This window comes from Anastrepha obliqua, chromosome 4, assembly GCF_027943255.1.
Source record: "Anastrepha obliqua isolate idAnaObli1 chromosome 4, idAnaObli1_1.0, whole genome shotgun sequence".
Taxonomy (NCBI): domain Eukaryota; kingdom Metazoa; phylum Arthropoda; class Insecta; order Diptera; family Tephritidae; genus Anastrepha; species Anastrepha obliqua.
This window is the reverse complement of record NC_072895.1, coordinates 51,365,356-51,375,796: the sequence shown is the minus strand read 5'-3', so window position 1 is coordinate 51,375,796 and position 10,441 is coordinate 51,365,356. Positions and strand designations below refer to the sequence as shown.

Genomic DNA, 10,441 nt, shown 5'->3' with positions numbered 1-10,441 from the left:
TCTTAGAACGAGTCGAGCAGCTACGCGTCTCATGCCCAATTGATGGAGTAAAATGTTGCGAATTTATTCGTGACAAACGCTCACGTCACGAGCTACCTATTTCAAACTTAAATGATGGTTTTTCAGCACCATTTCTTTGACTTTGTCGACGCTTTCATCCGTTGAAGCGTTAATGGGCCACCAGATCGGGTCGAATTTTCCACGACTTCTCGGCCCTCTGCAAAAGCCTTATACCACTCGATATAGGTTTTCTGCAACGTTATCAATGATTCGGCACACGAATTCCGTTCAATACGCAAAATATAAGACAAATTCTTTGTTCGATATTTTTATCCATAGTGAAAATCTCAGAGCCCACCTGCGGTTGAGTGATATAACTAAATGCCAAAAACAAGCTAATTGACAGATCACGCTCAAACTTCGCGAAACTATAGACGACCTTCCGCAAAAAAATCTGGACATATGTGTAACGCGAGCTTTTTAAATTAACAATTCCCGATATTTTTTTGACACAATGTACATGCTAATGTGCCTTTGTTTTGTCTTATTATGATAAACCTGAGTTTTTAGAAATCGTCGTAAATTTGTTTACTATAATAAGTAACTGCTTTACTAAATTTTCAGTATTATATTTTATTTTATTATTTTCTTTTCTTTTCTCATTAAACTTACTTAACATAGATCTTCATTTAATCACTCTGCTAAATTATGATACATAATTTTGGTAGTTAAATTCTACTTTTTATCAAGTAATTGCTATTAAGTCGATATTTAACATCTTAACTAATACATAGACAAATGCAGATAAGCAACAACAATATACCACAAGGGTATGAACAAAAAAGAACTAAAAATAAAAATCAGACGAAGAAATACTACACATATGTAAGTATGTGTAGCGTCCTCGTGCCTAATGCTGTGACTCAAGTTGGGTGGAGTTGCGTTTCTCTGGTGAGGGACGCGGTTGTGGATCGTTCCATGGCTGCACTTCGATACTACCAAATATGATGAACATCAAATTACCGATGAAGTAGAAACCGCTAGCAATGAAGAAGATGATACGCCATTGATTTGAGTTTTTCTACAAAATAGAAAAAATAATTAGTTAACAAAAATACTTTTTTCTTTTTTAAATTTTAATCTTTGTGCACTCACCTCATCGGTAACGATAAATCCGACAAGCAACGGCGCTATGATACTCATAATATTCGCCGCGCAATTGGTGATACCCATCATAATGCCGGCAAAGTTAGGGGATAGATCTATGTGATTGACCTGGAAGCCCAAATAGGTAGACGCATTGATACCAACAGTGATGGTAAGCAGTACAATTGCTAGCGTAGTCTGATCGGCGCCCACATAAGCCAAGCCAATCAGAGATATCATTGGTACCCAGTGACCGATAGTGTTGAAAAGTTTGCGGCTCACCGAGAGTGGTATGCATTGTTTCTTGCTGAGGATTGTTGAGATGGTCGAAAAAACGAAACACATAATAAACATAGCCGTATAAGGTAGCGCAGAGAGCAGGGCATTCTTTTTAATATCCATGCCAAACACGTTTTTCATGTAGGTAGGGATTTCGGTAAGCAATGTCCAAAAGCCCCAGTTATGTGTGCTGTGTGCCAAAATTAATACCAAAAATGGTGGTGAGGTGAAGAATTTCACCCATGGTATGCGTGCTGGTGTGCTATGCTCCTCACTGCTATTACCATGTGATTGTTCGATAAATTTCTTTTCTTCGGGTGATATTAATTTGGATTCAGCTGGCGAATTAGCACCCCATATGGCCCATAAAATAGCCCATATAACACCAATACCGCCCGACAGATAGAAGATGCCTGGCCAACCCATTGACGAAGAAGCGATTATACCACTGGTTGCCATCATAACTGCTGTACCGAATTGCGAACCCGAATAACAATAGGTGGTAAGGGTTCCGCGATCCTCGAGAGGAGACCATTTTGAGAGCAATGTATGTGTTGAGGGGAAAACCATGCCTTGGGTGAGACCTTGCGCTACACGTAGTGCACACACGAGCTTCCAATCACCAATTTGTGCAAAAATGGGAGTGAGTATGGCCAGTAGGGAACAGGCTAGAACACCACATAGTAATGTGATTTTACCGCCAAATTTGCGTGCCAAAGCTCCACCCGGTACTTGGGTTATAATATAGCCCCAGAAAAAACTGCTGAGTAGAAGAGATTTTGTGGTTTCATTCCAGTCGAATTCCTGAAAATAAATGTCGATAAGAAAATTTTGTGAGTCACATAAATATCTAATGCATATATATATATGTATTAGGTGTATAGAAAGTGAGAGGAAAGGAGAACAGAACATATATGCGGTTATTTCCTACACTCACATCGAAATCAGCATTTGCAGATTTGTCGGTCATAGCAACAATGGCGACGGATAAGTTAACACGCAACGAATAGACTACAGCGAGACTGAAGAATATGAGAAAGGCTTCGAAATGACGTACGCCAAAGCCTAGGCAACCTGGAAGGAAAGAAGCAGAGAAAAAGAAGAGTTGAATATCAATTAGATTCAAATTGTTATTTGTGGGTAACTTTAGAAATTGTTTACTTAATACTTAAAAAATAGAGGTGGAGTAAATTAAAGAAAAATAAATGAATTGTTATAATAAAAATTAGAAAACATTTAAATTAAAAAAAATATATATATAAAAAGCAAATAAAATAAAATTAGAGAAACTAAAAGAAAATAAAATAAAATAAAATAAAATAAAAAAACTCCGTGTGGAGTTTTCAATCCGTTCTCCCATCGGACGCGTCCCCGGGTGGCGGATAGGGGAACGCTCTGTAGATATACAGGGTAGGCGGGAAATAAAATACCGCTCGCGGACCAAAAACTGGAAATCTAAACCCGGCAGCGACTGAACCAGATTGGGCGGCTCTCCGGTCGGCGTCTGTACTTCAGGTAAGAAGCGGCTGTTAACGCACCTGCCAGCAGGTATAAAATGGAACCATTATAAAAAATGAGAAGAATAAATGAAGCCTCGGATAACCTTAATCTTAATTCTAATCATACACTTCTGGAATGTGGTCCAGCTCGGCCCCAGACTGATCATACTCCAGATACAAACAACTACTCTGGGGATAATAGACAAGACCTTTTGCAGCCGGGAACTGATTCGCAAGCATCGCATGCAGCGACCAGCCCAGTTGTAGCAACTAGACAGCGTAAAAAATGGACATCAGAAATTAACGAATTCTTATTACGCACATACCTACAGATCACTAAATTAGAAACACACAGAACCCTTTTCCGAAAACGTTTACGTGAAAAGTTTGTAGAAAAATATCCGCAAATGAACGTGTCAGAGCAAAACTTGTCTGATCAATTAAGAGCGATACGCAGACATGATTACATCACAGAAGCAAGAAGAGAAGAAATTACCCAGGAAGTGGCGAGAGAGCTCGGTAGCAACTCTGGAGCCCCAGCAAGCCCTGAGCAAACAAACAACACACCACAGGATGGTAGTATGGATGCAGAGAACGAAGGGAATGTCCCTTTAATTATTGAGCCCGTCAACGACAATGCAGAGTCAATAGATTTTGAAAGTGCATATAATAGTTTTCAAGAAAATTATGCGAAATATAGGGGAATGCCTGTGATGAGTCTGCCGCACTTGCCGAAACTAAACACCTCTAGAAAACTCGGAAAATTAGTTGACTATTACAACGCTGTTGTATTACCGGAAACACTGAACGAAGAGATTAGTCTCGAAGAACTTATAATAGTCATATACTGCGTTGCTAAAACTATATCTGAAATAATCACTAACAAACATTTTGAGAACAATCAACACAATCAGAAGCCAAAACACTCCAGATCAACTGACAAGAGTAATAAACCGAAGTGGTTGATAAGACTCGATAAGAACATTGAAGAGCACCGCCGAAAAATAGGAAAAATAACAGCATTGGTAGGTGGAAACACCTCCGGACGATTGAAACGCCAAGTCCTCAAAATATGTAAAAACTTTAATACTCACTCGAAGTTCGAAAATAATGAAGAAATGCCCAAGCGTACGCTCGATACGCTCAAGCAAAAATTAAGAACGCTAACCACCAGAAGAGAAAAATATAGCATGTCTATGAAACGCAAGCAACATAATCGTATGTTTGAAAGCAATCAAAAGCTATTTTTACGACAATTAAAACAAACCACGATCGTAGAAAGGCAGACGCGACAGGCATCAATGGATGAATTTAGATCATACTGGTCGGCTATTTGGTCCAAACCTCAGAAATACAACACCTCGGCAAGCTGGATAGCAGAAGTGAGAGAAAAGTACTCTAGTATCCCAATACTTGGTTTCTCAGCCGTAACACCTGAAGAGGTTGCGAAAGTTGCTCGAAGGCTCCACAATTGGAAAACTCCAGGCTGCGACAACTTGCATGCTTACTGGTTCAAAAAGCTTACATGTATACACGACAAACTTGCAGCCCTCTTCACCAAGATAATAACCGGCGAAGAAGAATTGCCAAATTTTGCAACGCTTGGTACGACATATATGATTCCAAAATGTGATGAAATCAATGACCCTTCAAAATTCAGGCCCATCACCTGTCTGCCAGTTATTTACAAAATACTTACGTCGTGCATAACTAACATCTTTTATGAGCATATCGAAACACATAATCTGATTGCAGAAGAGCAGAAAGGATGTATACGTGCATCACAAGGTTGTAAAGAGCAACTGATTATAGATCAAGTTGTCCTTGGGCAATCTAAACAGAAGAACAGAAACCTCTATGCAGCTTATATTGACTGGATGAAAGCATTCGATTCGGTTCCACACTCCTGGCTTATTGAAGTACTTCGTATTTACAACTTCAATTCCAATATCATACTCTTTCTAGAAAAAGTTATGCAACGCTGGAGGACAAGAATAAAAATACCTGGCCCGGAAAGCTCTCAATACACAACCGAAATAAACATTCGAAATGGTATCTTTCAAGGTGACTCGTTGAGTCCGCTCTGGTTTGTTCTCAGCATGAACCCCTTAAGTCACATCCTGAATGAGACGGGGCATGGGTTTGTATTAAAACACGGACAGTCTGAAAGATTCCGACTGAGCCATCTTTTTTACGTAGATGATTTGAAACTCTACGCCAGCAATTCCAAACATCTAGATAAGCTTTTGAGATGTGTCGAAACCTTCTCCAATGACATTAAAATGCCTATTGGACTTGATAAATGCCGAAAGATCACAATAGTTAAAGGTAAAGTGGTTTCTCGACATGTAACCGCGGAAAGTAGCGGACTCGACATAGCAGAAATGGAGGCAGGAGAGGTATACAAGTACCTTGGAGTTATGCAAAGCAGCAGTATAAATACGATGCAAATGAGGAAAAAACTGATAGCAGAATTTAAAAGGCGCCTTCACGCTATCTGTAAAACCCAACTTAATGGGAAAAACCAAATCCACGCCATTAATTCATTTGTCGTCCCGGTGGTATCGTATAGCTTCGGAATTGTAAAATGGTCATCTACTGAAATAGAAAATCTACAACGAATAATACGCACAATTATGACTAAATACAAGTCACGTCACCCAAAAAGCTCTGTCGTTCGAATGATGCTACCTAGAAAAGCGGGAGGCAGAGGACAGATTGATGTTGGAGCACTGCATGACAAACTTATCTTGAACATAAGAGCATATTTCCAACATAAGTGTTCCCAATCCGAGCTCCACAAGGCTGCAAGTGCTGCGGATGATAATTATACCCCACTTCGGATGAATCAACCCTACGAAATCAAGAACACAACCACAATAGATGAAAAAATCCAAAGATGGTCTGAAATGGCTATCCACGGCGTATATCGAAAAGACTTGCTGAGCCCACATGTCGACCAAAAATTGTCGCACTTATGGCTTACCAACAGGTCGATATTTGCCGAAACGGAGGGTACCATTTTCGCCATACAAGATGGTGTGATTCCAACGAGAAATTACATTAAATACGTAATGCGAGATCCAAATGCCGCTGCAGACAGATGCCGAAGATGCAATAGTCGAAGTGAGACATTAGACCACGTGCTAGCGGGATGCACCACACTGGCAAACTCTATGTACCTGAAGCGACATAATGACATCGCGAAAATAATCCATCTAAAACTGACGCAGATGTACAACTTCAATCCAAGCAAAATACCGTACTTCAGATACACCCCAGAACCTGTTCAAGAAGACTCCAACTACCTTCTATATTACGACCGAACAATTTTAACAAATGCCACAAGAGACCACAATAGACCAGATATTTTCCTTATTGATAAATCTCAAGCGACTGGTTATATAGTTGATATTGCTGTTCCTCTAAACAGAAACATGCAAAAAACATATGCAGAAAAAATATCCAAATATTCTGACTTAGGCATTGATGTCAAACGCCAGTGGAAGCTAAGGAAGGTGCACATACTACCAATTATCATCTCAGCCCACGGACTAGTGCATAAAAACTTAGCGGACAACGTGAAAACTCTCCAACTCCCAGAATATTTAATTTTCGACATGCAGAAAGCAGCTTTACTCAATTCTTGCCATATAGTCCGAAACTTTTTACAGTAAACGTTTTTCTTGTTAGTAAATTTGTTAACTATTTTGTATAATATTTATATATATATTTAATTGTAATATTTTGTACCTGTTATTGTATAAATTATTGGCTTGCAGCAAAGCTGTCGCCAATTAATGTAAAACACTCCTTCTTTGGGATGCAATAAAAAAAAAAAAAAAAAAAAAAAAATAAAATAAAATAAAATAAAATAAAATAAAATAAAATAAAATAAAATAAAATAAAATAAAATAAAATAAAGTAAAATAAAATAAAATAAAATAAAATAAAATAAAATAAAATAAAATAAAATAAAATAAAATAAAATAAAATAAAATAAAATAAAATAAAATAAAATAAAATAAAATAAAATAAAATAAAATAAAATAAAATAAAATAAAATAAAATAAAATAAAATAAAATAAAATAAAATAAAATAAAATAAAATAAAATAAAATAAAATAAAATAAAATAAAATAAAATAAAATAAAATAAAATAAAATAAAATAAAATAAAATAAAATAAAATAAAATAAAATAAAATAAAATAAAATAAAATAAAATAAAATAAAATAAAATAAAATAAAATAAAGTAAAATAAAATAAAATAAAGTAAAATAAAATAAAATAAAATAAAATAAAATAAAATAAAATAAAATAAAATAAAATAAAATAAAATAAAATAAAATAAAATAAAATAAAATAAAATAAAATAAAATAAAATAAAATAAAATAAAATAAAATAAAATAAAATAAAATAAAATAAAATAAAATAAAATAAAATAAAATAAAATAAAATAAAATAAAATAAAATAAAATAAAGTAAAATAAAATAAAATAAAATAAAATAAAGTAAAATAAAATAAAATAAAATAAAATAAAATAAAATAAAATAAAATAAAATAAAATAAAATAAAATAAAATAAAATAAAATAAAATAAAATAACTTCAACTTCCAGAATTTTTAATTTTCGACATGCAAAAAGCAGCTTTGCTCAATTCTGGTCATATAGTCCGAAACCTTTTACAGTAAACGTTTTTCTTGTTTGTAAAATTCTTAAATATTTTATATAATATTTATATACATTTATTTAATCGTAATCTTTCTACCTGCTATAAATTATTGGCTTGCAGCAAACCTGCAGCTAATTAATGTATGTAAATCACTCCTTTCTTGGGATGCAATAAAAAAAAAAATAAAAAAATAAAATAAAATAAAATGAAATAAAATAAAGTGAAATGAAGTATAACAAAATAAAATCAAATTAAACTAAAAAATAAAATAAATGCATTTAAATTACAAAAAATTATAAATTATTACAACAAAAAAATTAAATTAAAAAAAAATAAGAGAAATAAAATTGAATTAAAAAATTCCAAAACAAAACTAAATCTGTATATCTTATATTAAAATGCACACAAACAATAAAATGATATAAAAACAAAAATAAATAAGTTCATCATCTAAACAAATATAAATTGTATTTAAATTTCTGATGTTTTTAACAACTGTTTTCTTTCTGCTGCACAGAGAGTATTTATTTATGTGGAGATGATTTTTTCATAGTGCTCACAATCCTAAAAACCAGTCTGTAAAAGCTCCTCATAAAAATGCATTTGCCGTTCGCAACACGAACGCCACAAATAGGAGGAGAAGCTCGGTCAAACACCTAAGAGAAGTGTATGAGCCAATTATTTATTATTATTATTTTTTTTTTATGTCGTATATAGGGTCCTTTGCTCCACCGCGGAACCATAGATTATTGATTTGTAAACCACAAAATATTAATTATTTTATTGATTGAGAATATTGCAATCCAATTTCTTACCGGTTTTGGTCTGTGCTTCGGGTGGTTATCATGCTGGGACGACCATGAAACTGACATATTCGACTCATGAAGGGTAAGCATTTAAGCATAAGTATATTTTTGAAAGTAAATCCATCCATTCGGTTTCACATTTATTCAGTGTTGGAATTCAAAGAAAACCTCAGAAAAACGTTCACCTCATTACAGCCTCCGCCATGCTTAACTGTACTTTGATAATATGGCGAATCCAAGCGTTTTGTTTCGCGGCCAGCGAGCTTTTCTTGTTAAGACTGAATATTTTGATAATATGGTTTGATTTATACGGAAAAGTATAGTTATACAGTTCTGCATTGATCACTTTATGTGTTGTGAAGCAAATTGAAAGCGTTTGCCATGAAATAAGTGGCTTATTAGCAAGCCTATAACTTAGCTAGACTTGGTACTGCGATTTATCTGGATGATTCTTTAATTTTATACGTATCCGTGAATTTTCATGCCATGTTGTGTCTTTAGATCGTTTTCGTAGATAAGTGGCGTCTTCCTTCCACCTTCCCTGAACTTATTGATTTTTTTATGAAACGTTTTTGCTTTGAGCTGGCTCTGAGATAAGTCTTTCTTATAATCATTAATAACATACTTTTTCAAATTATCTGAATATTTCTTCATAGCCATAACTACGTTTTTACTAGACTTTTAAGGAATATTAAATAATTTAATTAAGGGCGTCTCAACTTTTAGACTCACATGAGCTTCATCATATAAAATTTAAATAATAATTCTTACCCTTAGCATTACACACACAATCGTGTATAAATGAGTTTATTTTTGTGGTTTACATTAAATAAATGTATAGTATACATTGGCGGCCGCCGTAGCCGAATGGGTTGGTGCGTGACTACCATTTGGAATTCACAGAGAGAACGTTGGTTCGAATATCGGTGAAACACCAAAATTAAGAAAAACATTTTTCTAATAGCGGTCGCCCCTCGGCAGGCAATGGCAAACCTCCGAATGTATTTCTACCATGAAAAAGCTCCTCATAAAAATATCTGCTGTTCGAAGTCGGCTTGAAACTGTAGGTCCCTCCATTTGTGGAACAACATCAAGACGCACACCACAAAGGGGAGCAGGAGCTCGGTCAAACACCCAAAAAGGGTGTACGCGCCAATTATATATATATATATATATACATTGATATGCAAGGTGGCGCAAAATTAATCATCCAACTTTGTTTTTGAATAACTTTTTTACTAAATACGAAAAAAAGAAATTATTTTGAGCGATGGAAATCTTTATTTTGACCATTGCTCGTCTGTTTGTATCCTGCAGCTGTCTAGTACACACGTGTCAAATATGATTGACGTACGACGCTATTTACAAAAACTATAAATCTTCCGATAGGGTGATGAATTAAAGGTGGCGCAACTTGTATGTATGTATATAAATTGCGACGAGTTCGATAAATTCACAATGAGTATGGTATATATGTAAAATAGATTGGGTTGAGCGATTGTCGGAAAAAAGTATAGTCTGTAAATTTAGCACATTTACCGAGTTGCTATTTTTAATACCAGTATTGAATCAATCAAGAAGCGACCCAGCTAAAATTGTAAAAAGTTTCCATTGGCTGCATCAAAAAGTATTTTTAAAATGGCGAATTTAAATAGCAAAGTGAAAAAAGAAAAAGTCAAAGACTTACAGATAATTCGAGGAACATGTGTGCCTATTTATGGAAGTATGTATGTGCATATCTCTGCAGGGAAATCAAAATATTTGAGTTTTGCCGCTTTAACTTTTGACGTAAGGAGTTGTTGAGTTTTTAATAAAGTGTTTTTTCAAATTAAATTGCTTTTTTTCTTTTAATTTCAACAAATTTGTCTGTACGTGGAATAGATAAAAAATATTAAAACTACAAAAAATCATGAAAAAAATTAAGAAATAAGGAAGCGTTATATTTATCAATTGTAGAGTATAGTTCAAATTAAAGGTTTATAAGGTATAAAATTCCTGCCACTTATTTCTCAGAGTTTTTGTTAAAAAATTTTCA

General features: G+C 34.2%; 1 protein-coding gene across 5 annotated transcripts in view; it reads right to left on the bottom strand.

Moving 5' to 3' along the window:
* Nucleotides 1–608: 608 nt before the first annotated feature.
* LOC129244778 (putative inorganic phosphate cotransporter) overlaps nt 609–10,441 on the bottom strand; it is a 54,684-nt gene continuing 44,851 nt past the window's right edge. For all 5 annotated transcript variants that reach the window (XM_054882612.1, XM_054882613.1, XM_054882610.1 and 2 more), the window contains 3 exons: nt 2,363–2,499; nt 1,156–2,229; nt 609–1,081 (listed from right to left, as the gene is read on the bottom strand). In XM_054882612.1, coding sequence (XP_054738587.1) covers nt 911–1,081; nt 1,156–2,229; nt 2,363–2,499 — 1,382 coding nt within the window. In that variant the 3' untranslated portion in view covers nt 609–910. The remainder of the gene's footprint in view (nt 1,082–1,155; nt 2,230–2,362; nt 2,500–10,441) is intronic.